The sequence below is a fragment of the Phycodurus eques genome, chromosome 11 (assembly GCF_024500275.1).
Source record: "Phycodurus eques isolate BA_2022a chromosome 11, UOR_Pequ_1.1, whole genome shotgun sequence".
In the NCBI taxonomy this organism is placed as follows: Eukaryota; Metazoa; Chordata; class Actinopteri; order Syngnathiformes; family Syngnathidae; genus Phycodurus; species Phycodurus eques.
In genome coordinates this window covers 8,309,289-8,336,280 of record NC_084535.1, presented here as the reverse complement: position 1 = coordinate 8,336,280, position 26,992 = coordinate 8,309,289, and the positions used below count along the sequence as shown (strand labels likewise).

The 26,992-nt window shown below is 40.9% G+C and overlaps 2 protein-coding genes across 5 annotated transcripts in view; both read left to right on the top strand.

Moving 5' to 3' along the window:
• chrm3a (cholinergic receptor, muscarinic 3a) overlaps window positions 1-6,417 on the top strand; it is a 69,318-nt gene extending 62,901 nt beyond the window's left edge. Inside the window, exon 3 of the mRNA XM_061690707.1 lies at window positions 3,953-6,417. Within this exon, the coding sequence (XP_061546691.1) occupies window positions 3,972-5,918 (1,947 nt within the window). The 5' untranslated portion in view covers window positions 3,953-3,971 and the 3' untranslated portion in view covers window positions 5,919-6,417. The remainder of the gene's footprint in view (window positions 1-3,952) is intronic.
• A 4,578-nt stretch (window positions 6,418-10,995) lies between these two features.
• fmn2a (formin 2a) overlaps window positions 10,996-26,992 on the top strand; it is a 53,279-nt gene continuing 37,282 nt past the window's right edge. For all 4 annotated transcript variants that reach the window (XR_009769482.1, XR_009769483.1, XM_061690705.1 and 1 more), the window contains exons 1-6: window positions 10,996-13,006; window positions 16,527-16,684; window positions 20,418-20,561; window positions 22,290-22,936; window positions 23,800-23,941; window positions 26,778-26,865. Coding sequence is in view for 2 of the 4 variants with exons in the window: in XM_061690705.1 (XP_061546689.1) it covers window positions 11,020-13,006; window positions 16,527-16,684; window positions 20,418-20,561; window positions 22,290-22,936; window positions 23,800-23,941; window positions 26,778-26,865 (3,166 nt within the window). In the remaining 2 variants the exon portion in view is untranslated. The remainder of the gene's footprint in view (window positions 13,007-16,526; window positions 16,685-20,417; window positions 20,562-22,289; window positions 22,937-23,799; window positions 23,942-26,777; window positions 26,866-26,992) is intronic.

Below are 26,992 nucleotides of genomic sequence, written 5' to 3'. Positions count from 1 at the left end.
CACCACCACAGTAATAGACATATTGGCAGTGTCACTCTTGTCAAGACAGAACTTGTTTTTGGATCTCATTGCATTCTGCAGGTGTGCCTAATATTGCGGCCAAATTGTATCTTAGCCTCAGTCTGTGAAATCAACCAACAAATGACTTTTGAAACAAATAACCATGCCTCAGACTTGATATCCAAATGCGAATAAGGCACAATAGGTCTTTTCATAATCACAGGAGTTGCATTCATGGCTCACAAAATCAGGTCACTGTTAATGGGCTATAGTTACTAACAGTCGCTAGTCTGCCTTCTAAATTAACCTCCTATAAATAGAGGACATGGAAAAGGACGGAAACATAGTGTCTGATGTTCTTCTAATTGGATGCAATCCTTCTTCTACTGTTCCATCTACCTTTGTGTCACCTCTCCAAATAAGAACCCGTTTCCTATTTGTTACCGTTCGACTTCCTTCTCGTACACAACCCTTTCTCCTGTGTTGATAGCAGCCCAAGGTAGTAGATCCGCTCCCACCGGTAAAGCCCTTATCTTTACTCCGACACATTTCACACTTGTAAGCCAATTAAAAGATGTTTAACAGGTGCAGGTACACGTTACTGTCAAACAGACTCACTAGACTATACCTTGTGGAATTTTGAATATACTGTCTTTGGTTGCTGTTTTTGAATATATATATATATATATATAAAATATATATATATATATATATAAAACACACATATACAAAGTCCACTGACTACTTTTTCGGTCTGTCAAATGTTTTGGGATTCGCTGTATTATTCTCACAAGCCAAGTTGGAATTGTCTTGTTTGTGTCTTGTCTTTGGACACTTCCTTAAAACTAGTTGTATATGTGTACTGTACACTCAATAGCCACGACAGAAGGTACACCTGCACACTCTCTAATGAAAAATAATATTAGATCTTGAAAATTCCTTTACAATTAATATTATAACCCATTTTCATTCTGTTAGGTAACAGTATTTTTATTGTGTATTATTTTGAAACTGAGTGTGTGTGTGCACGCGCGCTTGTGTGGATAAAGGGCGGGAGGGGATTAATTTTAACTATTGAAAGCACTTTGAGTTGCATTTCAGTGTTTGAAGAGGGCTTTATAAATAAGATTTGATTGACTGATTGAAGTAAACGTCATCATTCTGATATAATATTAGAAGACTGTATTGTCAATTTTACTAATACTTAATATTAAATACTTTTAAAAATTATTTCTTTCAATTAAAAACATAAAACAGGTATTTTCAAAATGTCATTTATTTTAATTATATTTTTATGATAAGAACACCAAATAAACCACACACCAACCCCCCTCCGAATGTATGCATATTTTCACTTTATTCCTGCTCCTTCCCAGAACTCCCTGTCAGTTAATTGAATGAATTTTTAGTCATTTGAAAATTCCCAGTCACAATAGTGGAATATGTACGGTTTTCCATATTGCATTCGAGCATCAGCTTCTTTCTGCTGGCAAATGCGGCACCCCTAAATATATATATATATATATATATATATATATATATATATATATATATATATATTTCAAGTGGAGTTCAGCATGAGTTCAAACAAGTCAGCATACTGTGAGCTGTGAGCTTGCTTCGGGCTATTTGAGTTCTTTACCTGCTCTGTGGGAGCGCTCTCAGTTCCAAATACCTTTCCCAGTGGGATCACTTGCTCTGTGCGTCAAAATTTATAACCGTTTCCAAGTGTCTTTAATAACGTTTGATTAATGATCAAGAATTATAGCGGACTTTACACACCCTATACTCATAGTCCAATGGTGAATGCATGGAAGCAGCACTACATCCACTACACTGTGTGTACGTGGTGCATGAACACATCAGCAAACACAAATGCAGTGGTCCCTTGACTTCCGTGTTCAATTTAGTCATTTTTCAAATTGTGATGGAGACGTGGTATGTTGTGGCCTTCGCTCGGGAACTTCACCGAGAAATGTGCCACATATCAGGCGTTAACGCTGTTAGCAAACATTAATCGGCGCAGCCAACCAAACTGAAAGCAGCTCTGCTTACCTTTTGACATTGACATGATAGCATGGGTTGCCGCACCCTTGGGGGATGTGGTTGTGTCTGCATTAAAATACCTCTGCGTGACAGTGTTTCAGACAGTGTAATCCGGCAGTTGGATGCTTGAAAGTAGCTCTGGATCTTCCCCCACCCTAGCTGATCATATCATGCAGAGGAACTTAGCATTAGCATAAGTACCTAAAAAAGGAGCAGATAAATTCAATTGTAATCAAGCCTATAAAAAGTGCATTTTACATTATATGAAAGTCTGGCATGAGTACCACTCGTGGTATGCAGGCTCCCTCTAGTGGTATGAAAAATAATCACTGAATGAAATGTTCAAACTATGCATAATGTTACAGTGGCTTCAACTTTTTAAAAATCCAGTACAGTTCAGTTGTATTTACTGTTCAGTTGTATTTAATTTTAAGTACAATACATTCCATTTAATGATTTAAAATAGATTTTCTATGAAAATTTATTTTGTCATTCTTTTTTAGTTAACTTTTAAATGCACAATACATTTGAAATGAATCAAATCATTATTTGAGTACCATTTGTCTATTTTCCTATATTTAGTGTTAATGTTCAAACTGTGCACATTGTAACAGTGATTACCAAAAAAGACTTAAATATACTTTTTAGGAATAAAACCAGGGCCTTGTTTTTGATGAACACTTGGGCCTACTATGCTACTATGTTTTAATATTGGTCATAATTGGGGTACTTGGAGAACCAATAATTTTTTTCTGGTGGTACTTGGTGTAAAAAATGTGACCACCATTGCTTTAATGCATTATTATCTTCACACATTCTAGTGTGACATCCGATGAACACTCATTCACCGAACTTAAATTGATCCAGCTTTAACTGTGCTCAAATAATGCTTTGTATTTTTCCTTTCCTTGAACAAAGGAAGGTGAGCTCAGGTATCAATACAATTGCTCGACAGCTGACGTGATATAAACGAAGCAAAATCTGCTGTGTAATGTTTTGGTTGAAATGCACAAACATTTGAATGCAAATGGTAATTACAAGGCTAAGCATGGTGCCACTCTTCCCATCTATAATCCAATTATAAAGAAATGGCTTGGACAGAAAAAGCAAGATCTTATGTTCGTTGTTTGGCATGGGCTTCCTTAAGTCACACTCGAACTAAATTGAAAACACCACTTACAAGCCATTAGTGATGAAGTATTTCATTGGTCTCGTTTCAGTGCCTGCATAGCAAGTTTGCGTCTCTGAATCGTAGAAAAAACGCTGGCTTTGTTTTGAACTAAAAGCGAGAAATAAGTGCCAGTATAACGTAGTTTTATTGGAGAGAAAAAAACTCAGCCAGTCCTTATGGACCCTTCTTAAGTAATTAGCCATAGACAAGTAGAGCTACTGTACATTTTCACAAAGTCGATGGATAGATGATTTAACTGTTAAGATAAATACATTTGCACTTAATCTTTGAGAACCTTTTGTTTTTAAAGATTTATTAAGATTACATTTTTATTTAACTTGTACAATACATTAAATGAATAATTTTTTCAATACATTTTTAAAATTTTCCTATATTTCAGTGCAGTGTTAATGTTACAGTGGCTTACAATAATATTACACCTAAGCCTTCTTGTGCTACTGCATTTTAATGTTGGCTATGATGGTGGCACTTGGAGAGCATCGTAGTTAAGTGTTCTTTTTAGTTGGTACTTGGTGTAAAGCAGCATTGAGTGGTAATTTTCTCAATCTAAATCCAATTGACCAAAAAAGTATCAAAGATGAAAAAGGTTTCTACGCCCACCTAGTGGACACTTAATGGTCCTGCCTTGTAATAAAAATGCTCTCAACACTTTTTGTGCGTGTACGACTCCCTTGTCTCTTATGTCTCTCTTCCTCTGCACTTGTTTCTCTTCAGAATATGCCAGGACATAACAATGACCTCCAACAGCACAGACTCTTCTGGTCTCTTCCTGATTTCCAATACCTTCCCAGCAGCAGGAGCAGCAATAGGATTGTCCTCACAATCCAATTCTCTCCACCAAGCAGGGACAGGACCCTGGTTGGTTTTTCACGTGACTACCCCAGGTGCCAATTCCTCTTCTGTGAATTCCCTTTTCAACTCCACCCAATCACCAGATGGGAACGGGGCATCAGCCCCGGATCCCTTGGGTGGGCACACCGTGTGGCAGGTGGTCCTCATTGTCCTGCTGACAGGAACGCTCTCGCTGGTCACCATCATCGGGAACATCCTGGTGGTGGTGTCCTTCAAGGTCAATCGGCAGCTAAAGACGGTCAACAACTACTTCCTGCTGAGTCTGGCGGTGGCCGACCTCATTATTGGGGTCATCTCCATGAACCTTTACACAGCCTATCTCGTAATGGATTACTGGGCCTTAGGGAACTGGGCCTGCGACCTGTGGCTGGCTATTGACTATGTCGCCAGCAACGCTTCAGTTATGAACCTACTGGTCATCAGCTTTGACCGCTACTTTTCAGTTACCAGGCCTCTGACTTACCGGGCCAAACGGACAACAAAGCGAGCCGGGATCATGATCGGCCTGGCCTGGTTTGTTTCTCTGGTTCTATGGGCCCCGGCCATCCTTCTGTGGCAGTACTTTGAGGGTCAAAGGACAGTGCCTCCAAATAAGTGCTACATTCAGTTCCTCCAGCAGCCCACTATAACCTTCTGCACAGCCATGGCAGCTTTCTACCTACCAGTAACCATCATGAGTGTTCTCTACTGGCGGATTTACAAGGAGACTGAGAACCGCTCAAAAGAGTTAGCGGGACTGCAGGGTTCAGGGGCTCGTGGCGGCGGTGGGATAGCGGCAAGAAACGGCAATGGTGGGGTTGATAGAGCCCGTTTTGTGCGTCAAACTGGGAGTTCCAGAAGTTGCAACAGCTACGAGCTGACGAGGTTGTCCCAAAGAAAGAGCGTGTGTCGGGAGCTGGTCAGTCGCCTGCACTGCTGGCCAGGTGTACGATCCTGGAGGCCCGGTAGTATCCGGCAAGGAGAAAAGGATCCGGACCAAAGCAGCAGTGATAGCTGGAACAATAATGATAATGCGGTTTCGCTGGACCAGTCGGGCTCATCAGATGATGAAGACTGCGGGGGAAGAGACAGCCACACTATTTTCTCTATCGTTCTCAGTCTGCCTGGTTTAAAGGCAGCTGTCAACTCTCAACTCACTTCCTGTGAGGACCTGGATGAAGCCTCAGAACAGGACCCACTGAGGGGAGCGGAATATAACAGGGAAGGCCTCGCCATGGTCGCAACCAACACCAGCGCGGCTACCAGTCCCGATGGGGCAAATAATACGGAAAACAGCTATCACCAACGCTTATGTTCCGGTAAAATCCAGTCCATGTCGACCATCAGGTCTTTCTCCAACTCTGGGTCTCTGGATGATACGACGGCCGCGGCCCCTGACTCTACCACCACCAGCACAGCCACCAAATCCTCCACTGTCCCGATGTCCTTCAAAGAGGCAGCTCTCGCCAAGCGTTTTGCGGCCCGAGCTCGGACTCAGATCAGCAAGAGAAAGCGCATGTCTTTAGTGAAAGAGAAGAAGGCCGCTCAGACTCTCAGCGCCATTCTCTTTGCATTCATCATCACATGGACGCCATACAACATTATGGTCCTGATCAATGCCTTCTGCAAAGCCTCCATTCCGAACACCCTGTGGGCCGTGGGCTACTGGCTATGCTACGTCAACAGCACCGTCAACCCCATGTGCTACGCCCTGTGCAACAAGACATTCCGTACAACCTTTAAGATGATACTGCTGTGTCGCTGGGACCAGAAAAAACGGAGGAAGCTGCAGTTCCAGCAAAGGCAGTCAGTGGTCTTCCACAGGAGGATTCCCAGAGAGTCCACGTAAAGGACAAGAGAGTGGGTTGATGATGTAATGAAAAATAAAAACATCCACAGTCTTCTTTCGGGAGTTAGTCTGAGGCACCATAGCAAACATTTGCGGTGGTTTCGATGTATGTCCCTGTGCCCATGTGCATGCAAGAAGGGCTGTGCAAGGTGGGATCCAGAGACGCAAGACTATTTTGTCTTGAAGAACTCTACCATTTCATGCAGGTTTATAATGAGAACCGAGCGGGATTTGCTAGAAAAAAGAGCTTTAAACAGAACACAATGTTTTGTTTTGGAGTGGAGTATTTAAGTGCAATTGAAGGGTAAAAGGACAGCTTTGTCACACGGTTAGGGCTTGACAGTTCTTATCGTTTTCTCTTTGTCGGTAGCTAGATTTGTAACGTACAAACTCGAGTGCTTTCGCCTTTGTAAACAAACCAAACTTTGCATCTGTAATTTATCACCAAAAGCCAAGACTCTCTGTACAATACTCTGTGTTGTGTTCACTGGGCCTTTTTGACCGGCATGTTTTTCTTTTTTTTCTTTTTTTTTTTGTATCAGACCTTCTGTGTATTGCCTTCCTACATAGATATAACGTGTTAGATGGGATATAAAATATTCTTTGTGTCCAACAGAGAGCATTTATTTTTGTGCTACTCATCTTGAACTTTTGAGCCAGTCTTCAAATGACTCTTCTTCTATGAGTATTCCATGTGGCACCACAGTCAGTGAACTGCTGTTGTGTTCAATGTGATTGTTGTGGTTTTTAAAACAATGGAGACAACAAGTACATCCGGTTGTGTTCATTTACTTGACGTCATTGTGATGATGATAATGGTTCTATTGATGTATTTTTGGAGCGTTCCCACACAGAAAGACTTCGATTTTCTTTGACAAGGCCTTGCTTGAACTTTCTACTGTAATGCTTTTGTCAGAATACAGTGAAGTTGTTTTTGCTTACCTGTGGAGCCAGGGCGGACTCTAGTGGTGTGTGGAGGACCCAATGTGCTCGCTGCCAATTTAGCTTTTCTGTAGTGTAGTATCATTCACAACCCCAGTCGACCTTGAGAAAAGAAAGTTTAATAAAACCAAGGGAACTTTTATTCAGATTTTTTTTGTGTTTCTGTTAATGATTATAATTTACCACCCCCACTTGATGGTACCTTGTATACTGTTTTAGTAATATTTTATTTATAAGTAATTGATTTGAATCCACATTATCAGAAACTCTATTGGTTTGACTCTGTATAAAGTGTGGAATAATAAATAAATAAATGGCCCAGGGACCACAAACAATTACACACAAATTCCAAACATAAGTAGATGCTTGGACCGGTTACCAGTCAATGTCAGGGCACATCCATACTAACAACCATTCACACCCATGGAAAATTTTGTCTCCAATGAACCAAATATACATATTTTTTAAATGTGGGAGGAAGCCTGACTGCATTGAGAAAACTCACACAAATACAGTGAGGATATGCAAACTTCACACAGGAAGGCCAAAGCTGGGATTCAAACCCCTTACCTCAGAGCTGTGAAGCAGATGCGCTAACAAATATATCACTGTGCTGTCTTACATACGTGTTTGATCAATTTTGTTTGGGTAATTGAGGAAAGAAAAATTTACATTTGTTGGTATAGTTCGCACAGTGTACTTGGGGTTAGCATGTCTGCCTCAAAGTTCTAATGTTCTGGGTTTGAATCTCGGCTCCAGCCTTCCTACGTGGAATTTGTTCTCCTAGTGCCTGAGTGGGTTTTCTCTGGGTACCTCCCACATTCCCAACACAATAATGTTACGTACTCTGAAGACTAAATTGTCCTATAGTAGTGACTGTGTGTTCGAATGTTTGGTGTTGTCTTTATGTGCCCTGAGATTGACTGGTGGCCAGTCAGGGGTGCATCTCACCTCTTGTCACCTCAGTCAGCGAGATTGGAAATTAGATGGATGGATTTGTTGGTATAAACAGGGAATGTGATGTCATGATTGACAGCTGCTATTGTTTTATCCATCTTTATGTACAGTGTATGCTTGTCACAATGAATATTGTATAGAGGCATTGACAGACAGCTGCCATTCTACTTTTATGTGCTGTGTACAAAAAAAAAAAAAAGTTGTTCTTTCAACACTGTATTTGATATGCATCCAACACAGACTTTTTACATCAGTGCGGAACGTTTGTTCTCAAATATCGGGAATGTAAACATGGTGATTGCAAATGTCTTTTTGTTACGTTTCAAATATGCCAATCATACTCATCTTTTAAGTCAATAAACAGTCCAAAATGATTGTGTCACAAGTGTGTTATTTCCATCAATTAATTATGTTTTCAACTTGGGCTTCATATTGCCTACATTGACCTGTCACAACATTAGGTACACTAGACCAGTCTAATGACGTTTAAGCAATTAAAAAAGTGTGCAGTGTTATGTGGGCTCCATCTAGTTAGTGGCACATGAAAAATCATTGAATTAAATATTCTAACTGTGCATAATGATAGTTTTTTTTTTTTAATCCAGCACAGTACATTTGTTAGGTAAGGTTTGGTTGTATTTGAATTTTAAGTATCATATATTTGCGTTTAATCTTTTACAGCTGTTCATTAAAAAAAAATTATTTGGGTGCAATTTGTATTTAACGTGTGCAATTCATTTTAACGTTTTTATTTTCTATATTTAAGCAACGTGTTAATGTTTAAACGGTGCATAATGTTACAGTGGCCTTCAATAATTTTGGGGGAATCAAACCTCTGCCTCATTTTTCATGAACACTACCATGCTACTTTATTTTATTGTTAGTTATTAAGATGATGTAATTGGAGAGCCAAGTATTTTTTGAGGTGGTACATGTACAAAGTTTAAGGACCAATGCACTTGATGACAGAAGGTACAATTTACCTGTCAACCTGCTGCCGTTATCATTATTATTATTATCAATTATCATTATTTCAATTTCTATACTTTTGGTGACATTTTTGTTTGATGGTGGGCTGTGACATTTTTTTAAATGTAAATTATCTGCCTTGGCTCAGTAAAGGTTGGAAAACACCGGCCTAAGACACAGCTCATTGGTGCATAGGTCAGGCTCACCTGTGTCTTGATTAGTGGGACGGCCTTAAAGAAGGCACCAGGATGTAAGCACATCTTGTGAGGGCCATATCTTATATGTTACATGCGATTTCCCATTTTTCCACAATGTGTCACATCAACAAATATGTGTGATTTCTCCCAATAGTGGAGGATTCTCATGTCCACAGCTGCTGATGAAGGTAGAGATGGTTGTGGGGGTGAGGGATTCTAATGGAAGATGGCTGAGGAAAGTAGACATGTGATGAGGCAAATGGCAACTTCATGTGACCCATGGCTGAGGGGCGGCTTGTAGAAGAGGACAAACACCCGCTTGTGTTGTTATTTTCACTCAGTCAGCGAGCGCTGCACTCAGGCAAGTTCACTCTCCTTCCTTTTTTTGAATGACATATTTTACATTATATTGTTTTTAAAGAAACAATTTGTTTGAAAGAAGGTGACCACATGTTTGGAGGATGTGTTCAGGGGGAAGATTAAATGCATGGGTTTAGACACGTTAACTACAACATCTTTGTCCTCAGTGGGCATATATGACATTTTAACTGTTCGAATGTTTGATTCATGTTTTTTTTCTGTACACTTAAATAAAAAAAACACATAAAGAGGAGCAACATTTTGCTCATTAGAGTTAGTCAGTGTTGCTTTTGCTGCACCACACCCAAAAGCGTGATTACCCTGGCAAACGCAAAATGGTGCCAAATGTATTCCTGAAAATTAGTTTGTAAATTAGTCAGTTGTTTACCATTTGGCTGCTGTATTGACATGTCAGCTGCCATCTCAATTTAAAGTGCAAAATTGTACCGTGTATTTTTGAAAATAAAATTATGAATTAAAAAGTCCCGATTATTTAGCATTTAGCTTTCCTGATGTACATTTCAGTTGACGTCTAATTTAATTTAGTTATTTACCATCTGCTTCCATTTCTGGTGGGCTTTTGTTTTGCATATGCTGTGGAATTTTTTTTTTTTAAACATGCTTTATTAATTAGTTGATTACAGAAACATCCAGTAAGTAAGTAAGTATTTAAGTAATAATGATAACAGCTTGGATTTTAATAGTGCCTTTCAACAGACCCAAGGACGCTAAGTAACTTAAATGCCGGGTGTGTAATTGTACACAAAGAAATGAAATGTCGACTTAAAATCTTCGTCATTGATATCGGACCACCTTAATATTCTTTTGTGCAGAAAAAAGTACTACAATATCTACCGTTGTATATCTAATCATATGGCCGTGTTTGTTTGCATTTTTGCCTTCAGTATCTGATCATGTTACAATATTTTTTTTTAAACTTTAGAATGTGATCGTATTTGTTGAAATTATCCTATTTGCTACTTGTTGTGTCCCGTTCTTTCATGGTGTACCATTGCCTTCTCTGTCCACATAATATAGATAGAACCTTACTCCCATAAAACGTTACAGTAGTTATATATTGTTTTATACTGCTATTGTTGTAGTTTTTTTTTTTCAATGTGCTCTCTTTTGCCTTTGTTTGTCCCCTCTCAAACCTCGTTCTGTCTTACTACAATTCCAATAAATATCTATCATGATACAAATAACAACAGAAGTTATCAAACTCCCATGGTACACAGGAAAACCGTTCAGGCATAAAAAGGCATCCAGATCCATTATTCTGCAACCAAGCAGTCAAACAGGACGGAAAAAGAAAAATCCCACATAAATTATTTACACTCTTACTATATTTGTGATGTTTATAATTATCACTATCCTAATCATTATCATGATATGTCACAATCATAAATATATCATTATCAAACTTTTTTCTCGAATAATTTTAATTACTCTATTGAAGTTTTGGTAATGGTGGTTGGTATGGACATGTTGAGAAACTATAAACTACAAGCCATAAAGAAGAAAACCCTCATTTTAAACCTACGGACTGCAGTCATAACATTTGCATTTTTTGGTTGGCCTCACAATAAAATAGAAAAGCTAAACTTGTCTTTTCTCCCTTAGCATCAGCCCACCTCGCCAGTCCTCCCCCCCAGGGTGACGCCACAGTGGTCACGATGCACACGATTAAGACTGTGGAAACCCAAGTGCCCTTTCTTAAAGAGAGTTTCTTCACCAGCACCTTCAGAGACAGGCGGAAGAGCAGCGCCACCAGCCTCCTACGCCGACAACAGCACTCTGTCGGCGCGCAGCAACAGTTGCAAGCGCCATACATTTCTGGTCTTCCTGAGGATCTCTACCCTTTGCCCTCTGGGGGTGGTCAAGAGCAACCCCGTGCCAAGGAGCAGCGGCGCTTTCGTTCCAACAGCAGCCCGTTATGCAACAGATCTGAATGGAGAGGAGCAGATGGGGACATAAAGGAGGGGCAAAGGGAGAGGAAGGATCAGAGTGCCAGAGAAGCCCTGACTGGGAGGCGGGGTGAGCGAGGAGTGAGCGTCGGTGGCTGCGAGCCAGCGGCTGTCACCGCCAGTCTCCGCCTCCTCTCGTCGTCATCGGCTGCAGCATCCTCACAGCTGCCTCTGACTGCGGTGCGTAAGCAGGCGGGATTTGGCGGAGGAGCCCGCGAGGACCCCCAGCCCCATGCCCACTCTCGACCTCAGCAGCACGGCCTCTTAGCGAGGGGGGTCCGCCTGCTACGCAGCATGGGCAACCAGGAGGCCAAGCAGAAGAAAGGAGGGAACGGCGGAGGCGGCAGGGATGTCTTGTGCGAGGCCGGAGAGAAGGAAGTGGAGAAGAAATACAAAAGGTCCAACAAGACTAGCAAAGGGGAACAAAATGAGAAAAAGAAATCCAAGTCAGATTCCAAGGTTTCCGTGTTCTCCGGGATGAAGATCAGGAAGAGTTCAAAGGCCAAGGTATTGTCCAAGGATGACTTGCTGGAGGACGAAAGGTTGGTAAATGCAGGTCTCAAGCCTGGAGCAAAAACCAGCCTGTCTGCCGACGAGATGGGAACGCTGTCGGATTTTGAGGGCGATCTGAGCCGATTGACGGCAGGCAAACAGCAATCCATCTTAGATGCAATGTGCCACATGAGCGGCTCTGGATCGGACGTGGACCTCTACAGTTTCCACTCGGCTGCGGCTGACACCGAGGATCTGCTCTCGGACATTCAACAAGCCATGAGGGTCCAGTGTGAAGACTCGACCTTCCAAGGAGGCAGAGCCGATGAGAAGGTTCTATCCCATCAGGCTTTGAACTTCGACAAGGACGTCTGTTCCCGTCAGAACAACAAATCAGAGAACGAAAGCGAGCTCATGTCCAGAGATCCGTCCGTGCCCGGATCACTGAGTGAAAGTGGACCATCCTCGGAGACGGAGAGGAGCAGTGGAAGCCTGTTCCCAAAGACCAACAGCACTTTCAGCTTCCCGGACACTTTTACCACCACCACCTCCTATGAGAGTGCTGAGGATGACCTGGAGAGTCCGGCCGTGCGTCCTGGTCAAGACTGGACGGCTCAAGGCAACTTCCCAAGTGTGCCGTGTGTCCAGGTGGAATCTGTAGTCGCAGGGCCCGTCGGGGCTCACAAGAGCGCAAGCAGTATGGATTTGTCTTCAGAGCGAGGGGTGGGAGACCATAATGCTGGACATGAGTTCCTTTCCCTGAGGAAGAAGAGTAGTCTATCAATCAGCCTGCTCACCAGCGAGAGCCCCACCAGACCGACTTCTGCCATCTCCCCATCCACTGTCAAACTCTACCCCCCAGTGCACCCCTCCTACGTGAAGACAACCACGAGGCAACTCACCTCCCCCATCGGCTCTCCGCTTACCAGCCCCTGTGTGCCTAGGAGAACAGACTCTGGGGAACGCGACGAGGCCCAGGGAGTCAAGGGGCGGAAGCAGAGGTCCAGTTCCATCGCGGGGCCCCTCGGCACATCGGCGGATTGGTGCGAGCCCAACGGTCGTGATGGAGCTGTCTTCTTGGAGCAGCAGCAACCCGAGAAGGGAGCTACAGGTGGCACTTACTGGACGCTGGGCTCCAGGAGAGCCCAGTATGCACAGTCCAGGTCTTCCAGGGGGACGACGTCTTACCTTGATATCTTCTCTGGTGGGTTGTGACAACGCCTATGTAGTTTGAGTCTCTGCTGGCTAAAGGTTTAAAAGAAGTGATTTCAGCTGTAGGTTTGAGGAAGTTGAAGATATTTTGTGGGGCCTCCTAGAGGCTGAGGATCTGTACGCATGTGGGGTAGAGTATTTTAAACTTTTTATTTCAATCTCGACGGATACTTCAGGGCAAGCCCTTAATTTTAGTGATTCCAAAAGGAAAAGGGATAGTACAGAAACATAGATGACAACAGAGCAAACATGATTAAAAGGTTGCATTCAAAAGCAAAATAGTTATTGATATTATTGAAATGGTACAATTGTGCTGACTTTGCATGAAAAACTCAGAGATTTTACCTAATACATTTTTAGTCCGGGGAACTTTGACTGGTTATTATTTGACCAGTTTAAAAAAATAAAATGTTGATGAACAGTGGCATGCTGCCTTCAAGACTTTGTAAATGAAGTATGAATGAACGGAGGCATGTCTCACAGGAAGTAGAGCATAAAGCAAGACATCTGCTTTGCAAAGTGGCCCTGAGAAGCCCAGATTTAAAAAATAGATCCAGTGAAAAGGAACATCAGGTTTTAGTTTATCATTTAATCTCTTTAATGCACTGAATCTTTCCACAAAGGGGAACATGTGACTCTGTAGAAGACTTAGTAGGGTTTTGCACAACAACAACAAAAGAATGTTCTACATGGTGTCTCTTAAGTCTGGACACAGACACGAGAAATTAAATTAAGAACCACATTTAATTTAACAAATAACCTCTTCAATAAGATTTCAGACAGTCATGATGCAAAGGTTGATGCGTTTAGCAAGACTGACGTGAACTGGAATAACTGCAATAACTTCAGTCACTCGTTATGCTTTCAATTAAGTGAGATTTTCATTGAGTAAGGCTTCTTTATATTCACTTGAAAGTATTGCATAATTCTGTATAATTTAACATTTTCCACAAACCGAGAGCAAATATTGCATCAACCTTTGTGTCACAAATGTCGGAAATCACATTGAAGATGTTGAAAATTGGCATTTCAAAATATGCATTTTTGCCCCTGTGTCGAGACTTTAGGGGACACCGTCTATTTAACAGAAAAACGACAGATTTTTTTTTCTGGTTGATTTAAATAAAGTGAAAATTTACATTACTAGAATAATCAAAAACCGCATAACCATTTCATTTGATTAGTTATTGCTCATTCATTTCATTATAATGCCCTACTCCTAACTGCTTTATTATGGCAAATTGTGACAAAATTATTTTTTTTCTTGTTTTAATGTCCAAAAACAACAACAAAAAACCCTATTTGTGTGTTACACTGTCTCATAATTGACCTTTACTTTTTGTGCGCCTGTGCTTGTTTTGCACATACACGACTGTTGCTCATCTTGCAAAAACAGTCCACATTTTTTTGGGAAGAAAGCATTTGTTTACCACATAGCTCAATCTACATGTGACAATAGGTTGTCATGCAACTGCTTTAAAAAAAAAAACTGTTTATCGTAATTGCACTGACAATTAAATCCTAATGATAAATAATCCCGTAATGAAAATAATCATTGCAAGAAAAGCTGAGTTTTGATTAGAAGTGATGGCAAAACAAAATAAAAAAACAGAGGTTCTCCATTGAGTGAGTCATTATAAGGCCTGTCTATTAAAACAATGCTACCTTGTTTCCTTTCTGACGCATTAGATGAGCTCAGCTGCTCTCCACTGTCTGTCTGTGTGTATGCCCCACAACTGACGACATGGTGATACACACATGCACAGATTTACCCACAGTGCAACACCGGTGATGCGAAACCAAAGTGACAGTTTAACTGCGTGATAAATATGAGTCATGACATGACGTCATTTCACATTTCATCAGATGGGACCTAACAAAGAGGTTGTGTATTAAGTGTATTATTATGATAAACAAGTTGCATCGGTGCCATTTAGGTGTAGTAAATCCGGAGAAATCAGACAGTGCGAGTGTCTGTGATTTGTCTTACCATTCACTGCCTCTGCACTGCATGTGATGCTGCGGAATTTGTTATGAGTTTTCCAGGTCACACGCAGCCCTGAGGAGTGAAGGCGTCTGAGGAGGGAGAGCCAAAACTATTTGCAACAGCCATCCATGAGGAAAAATTGACATTATTCTGTTTAAATTTAATGAACTCTATTAGTCCTGAAACTGGAATCAAGTTTTAGACTTCGGTAGAATTATTACAGAATATATTGTGTGTAATTGTCCCCAAAAGTCTTTTTAAATTACACTTGCATAATGTAATATAGCAATCTACATACCCAATTCAGGAGCTGTATCAAACATTCTGCTTTTGCAATGTGTACAGTCATTGTATATGACTATTTTAATTTTTAAATTACCTCTGCCACTTTTTAGCATCCGTTATTCACAATATTAAGGATAATCATACTGTGAACCCCTGCTTATCACAGGTCAAGTCCCACAGAATAGGAGAAAATCTCTGTTATAGAGACCATATAAAATATTCATTTAAAAGTTGTATTGATCCAAGCTTTAAACACATTCAAACATATGTAAATGCACTTTTAAAGTACTATTGCCTCGCCGCAATTATCATTCTTATCATTCAAATAACAGGCAAAGTAGCACACTCTGCTTCAAGTTATTTGTCAATCCCAGTTGAAGTTGACTGTAAAACTAACAAAACAACATGGAATGAAAGATTAAATGTTAAAACACCAAAATGTTCAACTAAACAATAAGTACCTTAATTTTATCAAACAAAAGTATGCTAGCTTAATGCTAACATTTGAGCGAAATGCTGGAGAGTAATAGAAATTAGCATTCATGTTGTAGTTGTAAACTTAAAGAAAAATAAAATAAATAAATAAATAAATAAAAATGCTACTTTTAACACACGGAGCAGCTCCACTGCTCCGTGTGTTAAAAGTAGCAGTGGACCTGCTCAGTGTGTTAAAAGAGTGTTAAAAGAGCAGTGGTGCTGCTCAGTGTGTTAACACCTTCACATCAAGTTACTGGAATTTGCAGTGTTCTGAAACTGTCACATCTATTTTAAACATCCATCCATCCATTTTCTGAGCCGCTTCTCCTCACTAGGGTCACGGGCGTGCTGGAGCCTATCCCAGCTGTCGTCGGGCAGGAGGCGGGGTACACCCTGAACTGGTTGCCAGCCAATCGCAGGGCACATACAAACAAACAACTAGTTGCACTCACAGTCACACCTATGGGCAATTTTAGTCTCCAATTAATGCATGTTTTTGGGATGTGGGAGGAAAACCGGAGTGCCCGGAGAAAACCCACGCAGGCACGGGGAGAACATGCAAACACCACACAGGTGGGGCCGGGGATTGAACCCCAGCTCCTCAGAACTGTGAGGCTGACGCTCTAACCAGTCGGCCACCGTGCCGCCCTATTTTAAACAATCTGTTTTAATTAACTGATCATACGAGTCCACATTCTGTGTCTGAACAGCAACGTCTTTCCCGTCCAGAATGTGATTTTCACTAATGGGAGTGTGTCTTCAGGCCGTACTCTGCTGGACAGGCTGTGTATGAACCAAGAGGAGGGCTCTTCAGAGGACCAGGCCAAGGAAATGTGTCAGCAAATGTTGACTCAGGGACTGCTGCACCCCTTCAGTGACAACGGAAGGGACCGCCACGGCGATGCAAAGCCCGCTTTTAACGTAAGCCCGCATGCCAGAAATATTTAATTAAAATGCTAATATTTGGTAAATGTGGGGGCTAATGGCAAATAGCTAACTATCCAGCCATCCATTTTCTATGGCGCGTGTCCTCTTTAGGGTCCTGGGCAGAGGTGGCTAAAGTACTTACACTCTGTAAGTTGAAGTACAGTACTTGGGTTAGAGTAGAAGTAGTAATTTTATTTCTTTACTTAAGTAAAAATGCAGACATTGAAATGAACAAATGTAAAAAAAAAAAATTCTCCTGTCAATTATTTATACAATACCTGTTACTTGGCACCCTGGAGAGGAGGGGGAAAAAAAACTTCTCTGGACACAAAATGGTTTCCTTTTTTATTACCTTATATATTAAAACAAGAAGAAAGAAGAAACAAAAAAATCCTGTTACATTGCATGTTTGTTTTTTTTAAATCCACTTTTTAGCTAACTAGAGCTAGCTAACCTTTATACTTTCAAAATGTGTTCACATAGCTTTGCGAACATTCTGAACTGTGTCACAAAAAATGCTAAATTACCTAATAGCAACTGAAAAAACAAATACACCTCACTGGTTTTGTTCCAGGTTAGATGGCGACCTTTTGAACACCAGAAGCTGGTGTCTTTTTTTGGCTGGCACAAGACATTCGCCACAAATCATTCTTGTAGCCAAGAACATCACACAATTTCCTTAAATGAGCCAATGGATGGGGAGAATCTTGCGTCTTCAAATCTGTTGCCGTCATCACAAATTCTCCCTGGTTCGATGTTGCTTCGATTCCTGTTCCCCCCCTCCCCCCTTATAAGACCTCAAGATCTCAGTCAATCAATCAAGATCTCTACCACGGTCGACTTTTCAATTTACACTTTTTTTTTTTTTTTTTTTTTTTTTTTTAAAACAATTGTGTTGTGATTTGTGATTCACTCGGGTTGAAAAAATTAGCAAGCCTATTTCGACAAAGTAAGGAGTAGAAAGTATAGTTTTCAAATATAGGGAGTGCAAGTAAAATGTCATCAGTAAATTTAATACTACAGTAAAGTACAGCTACCTGATAAATATAGTTAAAAAGGGAGTTTACAGTTTTCAAACAAATAGCAGGATTTAAATGTAGCCTCAATTCACTAATCCCTCCACCTCTCGAGTCTCTGAGCAAAACTGTGCACCTCACTAACGTGCATGACCACAATTCTCAAACATGGCCATTCATAATGGCATGCGATTATGAAAATGCATAGTTGTGATAAATAGTCCCAGAGAATGCTGTCCAGCAGCAATAAAAGAGCGGTGCTAGCAATACAAAGCTAGCTTTAGCACTCTAAACAAGCCAACGTCAGCCATGGCTGCTAAGTTGGTAGCATGACTTTATTCGTAATAGCGTGTTACCATAACACTAAATGTTATTGGTTTGAAGTTTTATTTATTTTTTGAATGTACAATTGATTAAAACTCAAAAAGAGGATAAACGTACCTGTCGAGCAGAAATTCCACCTTGCTTCTGAATCCACTTAGCTGCCTTAGGTCCCTTCCCTCTGTTCTGTTTGCTAGTCTGATGTCCTGCTGTTAGCAAATAAGGTATGGGCCTGCCTAGAATTGTCATAATTAAATCACAGCTCAAGGTTATGCTTAAAAACCATACAAAATACTGCAATTCTCATCATCCTCACCCTTTACTTTTGTACATATCGAGCAGCATGTCCGCATGCAGCGAAGACGGCTGTTGTCAGTGTAAAATGTCACAAGCTTGCTCTCTGAAATAAGTATATACAGTACAGTACACAATATATTTAAAGCCCCTGTTTACTTTTTAGTCTAAAGTGGTTGCAAACAGATTCAGTTTCATTTCATTTGTTCCAGTGATGTGTGCATTTTGTTAAGGAAATATATTCTTCTTATACCATCCTGGAACGCACTTACCCATGCTCATGGGCTTTCTGCCCATGAGTGGATTAAAATGTCTCTGACACCCACTCACACAGTCACAGTCAGCGATGCTCGCATGGACCATCTGCTGACCACGTTATGTAATCGCTCCGCGTGCCTCCATCCAGCTCAGCAAACTTGCTCCTCCCAGGCAAAAAAAAAAAAAAAACTCTGTCTGAGGTTTGGACCACTACAGTGCTTCATTATTCAATTAAATAGCTTTGCCAAAAAAAAAAAAAAAAAAAAGCAGGGCCAGTGTGCATTCAATTATTCGCTCTTTTTAAACACACAGCCTACTGTACATACTGGAGATAAAGACCGAAGCTTTACCATCATGTGAGCGCCGTAAAGGGAAGGGTAAAAAAAACATTTAATTACATTTAGGCAACATAAAGCGTTAAAGTGGCTGAAATTAATTCGCTTCATGGAGACAGACATGAGCTGTGCTTTTTATTACGAATAACTGAAGCACAATTTGTTGATTGAACATGAAAAGAAAAATTAACTATTGCATCCCATTTAGACCTTGTACTATATGTGCCCGGGGGAAAATAACATTTTATTCTATTGTGTTGTATGTTACTAGTCTATCTCCAATGATTGTGTTGGCAAATACAAAAACGGTTTGGTTGTATTTTCACCTTTAAAATAATCTATTATACTGTAAATTAACAATGACTACGTCTCCTGAAAGTCATAACCTAAATATGCATTGAACGTGTCTGTCCTCTGAGTGACAGGTGGTCTGTCTAGGGCACAGGTATCAAACTCAAGGCCCATGAGCCAGATCTGGTCCAATACATTGTTTTATATGGTCCACTAAAGCAAATCAAGAATGTCTACTTCATGCTTCCTGCTAATTTGAGTCATAAAATCTCTTAGCATTAATGGAACAATAGTTGTATACCTACTGTAAATATTTGCTTCCTATTTTTCCATAACTTATAATTTCATATTCGCTGTTGTTGCCACTGTTTTATTGCAAGCATATTTAACATTATCAGTAGCTGTATTATGTCTGCTATGTTAGCAGTGCCTGTGGGTTATGTTGTCTGTTTATGTAGTGTTTTAATGTTGTGAGTTGTCCTCTATATGAATGATTGTATACATACTGTATACAGCATTATTGTAGTGCTCAAAACTAATTTTGCTCTGTAACAATAAAGTTTATCCTGGCTGTGAACAATATAATACCAATCAAATGTAGGGGCAATTGTGTATATGTCATAATATGACTTACATTTATATGGTTATAGTCCTAACAGCCCTTAACCCAAGTCACCTGGGATAGGCTCCAGTTTTCCTTGTGATCCTGAACAGGAGACGTTAATAGAATGTAAATGGATTGATGCAGCATTTTAAAGGGAGCCGAAGGGGTACATGTAACATGTCATTCTCCCCATGCTTGTCTGAGTTTTCTCTGGGTACTCTGACCCCACCCCAAAAAAAATGAATTTTATGTTCATTGAAAGCTTTAACTTGTCCAAAGCTGTGAGTGTGAATGGCTGTTTGTCTATACTGTATGTGCCCACCAAGTGACCAGTCCAGGGTGTTGCTTACCTCTCACCCCAAGTAAGCTGTGTTAGGCTCCAGCTAACCCGATAGCGACCTTATTGAGGACAGGTGCTATGGAAAATGGATGGCCTGATGTAAAGGAGGGAAAGTGCAGTTTGATTTTTTTTGACGTAGAAAGCGACCAAAAACTCATTCACTGCCGTTGATGGCTGTTTCAAATATCCATGTGAAAATGGAGAACTGGCAGTGAATGAGTTTTAATACACAAGCATGTGGTTGTCATGATGCCTTACCTGCATGCAGGGGGAACAACTGTACACCTGGGCCACTGTGGGCCTGCCCGTGTCCTCGCACCTATGGGAGCTGTACGGCGGGAAAACACCAACCAAAGCACAGAGTTCCGGATCACCTTTGAAGGCCAAGTCAACAGCAGCATCTCACCCTCAGGTTGGTGGCATCCATGGGTGCTGTAAGGAGGAGAAAAATGATGATTCTAAGAGGGCATGACTGACAGTCAAAAACAATATGGGGCCAATTGACATATTTTCACGGGCCCTCAAATGCTTGACAACGCCCCCAGTATGCATCTCCAGGATTGTGTGCATAAAATATGAAAATCCAAAAGCTGCCACCAGAGGTCAGGCTTGTCTCATTTGACCAAGCACACGGGCATCCCTTATTTAATCCTAGAACTAATAAATAAGAGGATGGCTCCACATTTCTCATTAATATTAAACTATGCGACCGCAACTTGCAAATGTTTTGTGGTACTAAGAGACCACCCTGCCCCCTCGCCTTATTTGAGGCCCAACGAGACTCACTGTCTCTGGGGTCAAATCTCTCGCTATCCCACTCATCCAGTCTGGAGCCATGAGGTCTCTTGGAGTCTAGACATTGGAGACTTTGTTGACCTTCATGTACCTTACAGCTGGCTCTTTTTTTTAAATTTGGAATTTATATCAAGATAATAGATCACATGTTCAGAAAAGTCTCTCAATATAAGGGATGCAGTGAATATGAAGAACCAAACTTGGATGTGTTATTCTTTCTCATGTACATTAAAGTGTTGAAATACTCTACAAATGTTTTTGACCACCTCTCAATGCAGTGTTTATGCCACATCTGCCATAAATGAACAATACTGATTTAAAAAAAGTCATTTTTAATGTTAACGTAACATTTAAAAACAGTATGTACGGTTGAAGCTCTTTAATGTTAATACTTGTGACGCTAAAATAAAACAAAACATTTAAAACAATGATCCATAAATGTTCATATGTGGAGTTAAACACACACAAAATTGGGGATTAAATGTTGAATTTAGTTTTTTAAAATGTGGGTATTACTGTAAAAGGTAAATTTATTTAGAAATTCTTTTTCTATTCATATTGGTAAAACATCATAATTTGGGCATTAAAAGACGAATTCAGTTTGAAAATATGGGTTTTAAAGGTGAGTTCAGTTTGAAATTCCTCATTCCTTTTATAAATGGAAAAATGTCCTAGTTTAGTTATTAAAAGGAGAATTCAGCCTGAAATTCCCCATTGCCTTTCAAAATGTTAGACTAATCAAGAGCTTGTCGAAATTTAAGGCCTCTCCATTAAAAGACTACATAATGCTGTGTTATCTCTTCATTATCGTGCCAGGTGGTCTAATACAGTACGTGAGCATTAGGTGTGCTGAAGAAAATGATCCAGTTTCACTTAACTAGTCTAAAAATTATTCGTTATTTGACAAATAACCCTCGTTCCCCTATTTGCACCAGTGAATATAGAGACAGGCACAACAAATAAATGCTCTTCCAGAAGGTATAATTAACCTGCTGTATGTATCGACCTTTTGGCATTCATACAACAGAATTCAGTGGTACCTTGACCTATGAGTGGCCCAACTTACAAGTTTTTCGAGTTCCAAGCCAATGGTCAATGTTCAACTGAACAGACCCAGATTTCCTATAGAGTAAATTGATTTCTAAGTAGATTGAGAGGAGTTCATTATTTCAGCACATCAATATACTTGTTGTGACATTTTCGTTTAGTGATGTGCTGTGAGATTTTTCAAATGTAAAATTTGTGCCTTCGCTCATTAAAGGGTTGGAAAGACTGGTCTAATGAACGTATCAAGCACTGTATATTTTTTCATTGTAATGGTTTTGTGTCCTTTGTGCACCGACAGACAGACTCCAGCAGGTTGAAGTCTGGTCAGTCTTCCTCCGAGGACGAAGGTAGCGTCATATCCCAGCTGGAGAAGACAATCCTTGACCTTCGCGTGAAGATGGCCGTGCTGCAGAACCAGCAGGTTTCCTCGGCGAAGGCCAGCAAGGATGATTCCAGAAGCCAGGAAGCGTTTGCCCAGACCTCGCCATTAGGGGATGGGCTTAAGTTGGACATGACCACCGGCTTTCCCAAACCTGAGGGAAGATTTGTCTGCACGTGCCAGCAGAAGAACAAGATTATGCCACCTCCACCACCTCCTCCACCTTTACCTGAGCTTGGATCTTGTCCCCCTCCCCCTCCTCCACCTCCACCACCTTTACCTGAGCTTGGATCTTGTCCCCCTCCCCCTCCTCCACCACCCGGTTTTGGAGCTCCACCCCCACCTCTTCCTCCCCCAGGTACGGGCCCCCCGCCGCCGCCCCCTCCTCCCGGAATGGGCCCCCCTCCTCCACCCCCACCCCCAGGCCTTGGCCCCCCACTGCCACCACTGCCGGGCCCCAGGTTCTCCACGACTGTACAGGAAGCCGCTCCTGCCAAGGCTGCGATCGAGCCCCCCAAGCCAATGAAGCCCCTCTACTGGACGCGCATTCAGTTGCACACTAAGAAGTAAGAACACAGAGACAGATATGCATCGCTGGCATCAAGCTATTCTCCATGCAGGAGAGAGGAAACTTGTCCACTTAAGATAAAGATCTGCCGCATACTGTGAGGCAATGGGGATGCTAAACCTTGCGGAAAATGGATGTGACGCAGTCCAGGCGCTGTGACCACAAATGAATTGCCGTGCAGGATATTTTGGTACCAAAAAGAACATACTAAGATCTCGGAGTAGGCTTCCTAGTTCCCAATGTCATTAAAATGGCTGGAAGTTGTTCACAAATCATTGGGTCAGGCAGTGGTTTGCATGTCCGTCTCACAGTTCTGAGGTTCTGGGTTCAAATTTTTGGATCTGGCCTTCCTGTGTGGAGTTAACATGTTCTCCCCATGATTGTATGGGTTTTCTCCAGACATTCAAGCTTTATCCCACACTCTAAAAACATGCATTTTGGGTTAATTGAAGACTGTAACTTGTTCATAGTTGTGAGTGGGAATAGTTGTCTACTGTATATGTGCCCTACAACTGGGTGGAGACCAGTCCAGGGTGCATCTAGCCTCTCACCCAAAGTCTGATGGGTTTAGGCTCCAGCTCACACATGACCCAAATAAGGAAGTGTGTCAAAAGATGGATGTCAGTTTATAAAGTGAAAGTCTGACAAGGATGATTTGCGCTCACAGTGAAATAATGCTTGTGCAAGGCACCAAACTCTAGACTTGGGCAAAAACAAAAAGACAATGGCTTCTTACTTGGTCCTTGTGCGATGCAAAAATATTTTTGTTTTTAGGCCAACAAAGGTGTAAAACTGACCTAATGATAGCTTTTGCACATTACTGTCTTTGCATGTTTTAACTTATCATTTCTCTTTCCGCAGGCCAAGCGGCTCATTAGTTTGGGAGAAAATTCAAGAACCAACAGTGGACTTTCAAGAATTTGTGGATCTCTTCTCCAAAACTGCTGTCAAAGAAAAGAAAAAGCCAATTTCCGACACAATCAGCAAATCCAAAGCCAAGCAGGTATGATCTTTTAAAATGTCAATGCAGATGTGTACTCTGATATCTATGATTGGGGATACCTCAAGGCTTCAATCTTGTCCCACTGAGGAGTGCTCACAGGCAGACAGTTTTTATGTGGCGTGAGCTCTGGCTCCTGTCAGAATCCCCCCGACCATATTATGGCAGCCAGCCAGTGTTTTGCGTGCGGCGAAAAGAAACCTCGCGGTGGCAATGACTCCTCATTGAGAGGGGGAGAAAAAGAATGAGGTTTGGGGGATAGGAGCCTGGGAGCCGTACTTCATGATGTGGTTCTTCCCATTGTGCTCACTGTGTGATTCACTTTTCTGAGCCAAAGCATCTCAGTTTGCCAGTGCGCTTCATGCTACTCCATCAATCAGCCAGCGAAGAAATGCTTGAGCTTCAATTCAAACATGTTCTTGTCAGGAGTTGTATGTTTAATGTATTTAACACCTAAATTATGTTTCAATCCCAAATAGCACAAATATTGCTTTTCCCATCCGTGAGGAATCATCTGACAGTTTGCGAAGAGGAAATGTGGTTTTCAGGAATGAAAATGATTTCATGGGAGTGGGTGACTTCCAACGGACGTGAACCTCTCCCAAAAATTTTCCATTGAAGTGAAAGTTGGACACTTCCTTGAACATCTATTTCGAAAATAGTCAAATCGACTCCTTTTTGGATGCCATCTCATATCAAAAGCCCTGAATTCTTTTCGTATCTGCCCTCTGTTTTTATTTAATTTATCAAAGAGGTCTGAGAACATTTAAGTGGACTTTAAATCACTTTAATCTTCAGTTCATCACTCCCTGTGAACATAGTGAGTACAGAATGTGGCAGTGATGCAGCCAAACATTTGCACTACGGGGCTCAAAAGTGTTGTACCTGTGTTTCTTTTATTTGATGATTTTGAACCAGATTGTGTCTGAATATAACTATACCATCCAAAGCTCTTAGCTTTCATCGGCAAAATGCTTTTATCATTTATGCCTAAAATGACTGCCATTGATTAGATTATCTAGCTATTTATTTTGTCCATGTAGCAGATGACAAAGGCTATTTCCTTATATGCATTGCTTGCTTGTAGACGTATCTTCCCTGTTTGCAATTACGCACTCCCTTCTTGAAAAGTCAGTCACTCACGAAGCAACTCCTTTCTGTGGTTTCTGTGGCCACAATTAGGAAAGACACATGACAAACTTCAGTGACAAATTGCTGGATGTAGTCTCCTCGATTCCAGTGGTCATCACGGGATGGTACTGCCTTTGGATGCTCTCAAACACACAAGCGCAAATGAGAAAAAGACCAAAAAAGATTGTGCCTGAGCCCATTTAATTTATAATGACTAAACTAAAATAATCATGACTTCCCTTTGTTTGTTTCATTACAAAATCGTAAGAGTGAAATGTCATTTTCCATTTATGAGAGCAATTCAGTACAGTTCTCTTGATGCATGATCCTCCAAAGGTTGGCAGTCATGCATAAAGCTTCATTTCGGCTACCCCTACCCAATCTCACAGGGAGACATTATGTTGTTAGTGGGCTCAGATATACAGTATGTGAAGACTAATTTTCAAACAGTTTTCTTCACCATGCCACTGTAGTTGGTCCAGATTAATGGAGTTCTTGATGGTTGGTGGATTCCCACCACGATGTGACATCGGCAATGAGGTGGCAGAGGGATTTTGGCAAAAATTATCTGGAGTAACATGGGAGGGCAACACACTTTCCCACGCTGTGAAAAATACCATCGAAGTTTATACAACTAAACCAGAGAAAACGGGAACGAAAGTAATGATGTGACCATCATCATCCCCCTATCTCAACCCTATTGAGAACCTGTGACGCATCCTCTAAAGGAAGACCTATGAAGGTGAAGGTGTAAGGCAACAACTCTGGAAGGGAAATTTTCATCCTCAAATGATATACAGGCAGAAACTATTCCTTGAGTTACATTACAATTTAATGGATGAGAGAATTGTATCTAGTAGGTAAATGTTAATCATGTAGCTGATCCACGTAGGTGGATGAAAAGAAACGAAGACTATTGTGACTAAGCTGTAATATAACTCATTTTTCCACAGAGTAGGAAGAACAAATACTTATGATTATTGTTATATCATCGACTGTATATGTTGCTGCACCATTTATGTATTCATTATTTGAAGGTTTACAACTACCGACAAATCAATGCAAATTTCATAAGCTGGTTTCAGGAGTTTCACATTATTTGTTAGCATTAAGATAGCAGTCATTTGGAAGACAGAGCTGTGTGTTTGATTAAATATATGATGTGTTTTTCTCTTTATTATGTTTAGTTTTACAGTGAACTTAAACTTGAAGTCTCAATAAACAACCTGAAGTAAACACAGTTGGAGTCTTTTTGAAGAAATGCACACAGCATGCTCATGGAGGGCAGAAGTAGTTGTTTTTTTTAACAAATAAAATAAAATTATTTATTCAGGCAGCATCGTTTTCCCTTTCTCGTCAGTATGAACTTGATACTGCTTTGTCTTGATTCGGCAATAACATGATAGAAACCTTTTTCCTACCAGTCCTAGACGTTCTTCATCACGACTGGGAGATGAGTGATGGAGATGATAGTGGCGGTAAAGTAAATTGAGACATCATAAATCAGTGTGACAGCATTATAATTTAATATAAATGTTTGTGGTTAGTAGGCTTGTGTTGCACACCCACGCGAGAAATGTCAAAGGGGAAGTAATGATTCTGTCTTTTGTAACATGTCAATTATTAAATCTTTTCACCAGTTTTGTTCTTATTTGCTGTTTCCCTCACATGGTTTTTGTCTTTTTTGTCTTATCTACTCTGACTGTAGGTGGTAAAGCTTTTGAGCAACAAGCGTTCTCAGGCTGTTGGTATCCTGATGTCCAGCATCCATCTAGACATGAAGGACATCCAGAATGGTGAGTGATGTCACACACAGTGATGTGGATGTGTCTGCTAAATGAGGAAACACTTTTTTCCAATTGGTCAAAATCTCTCAGAGAAATGCAATGAATTGATTCCTGAGTGGTCTTAAAGGTCTTAACA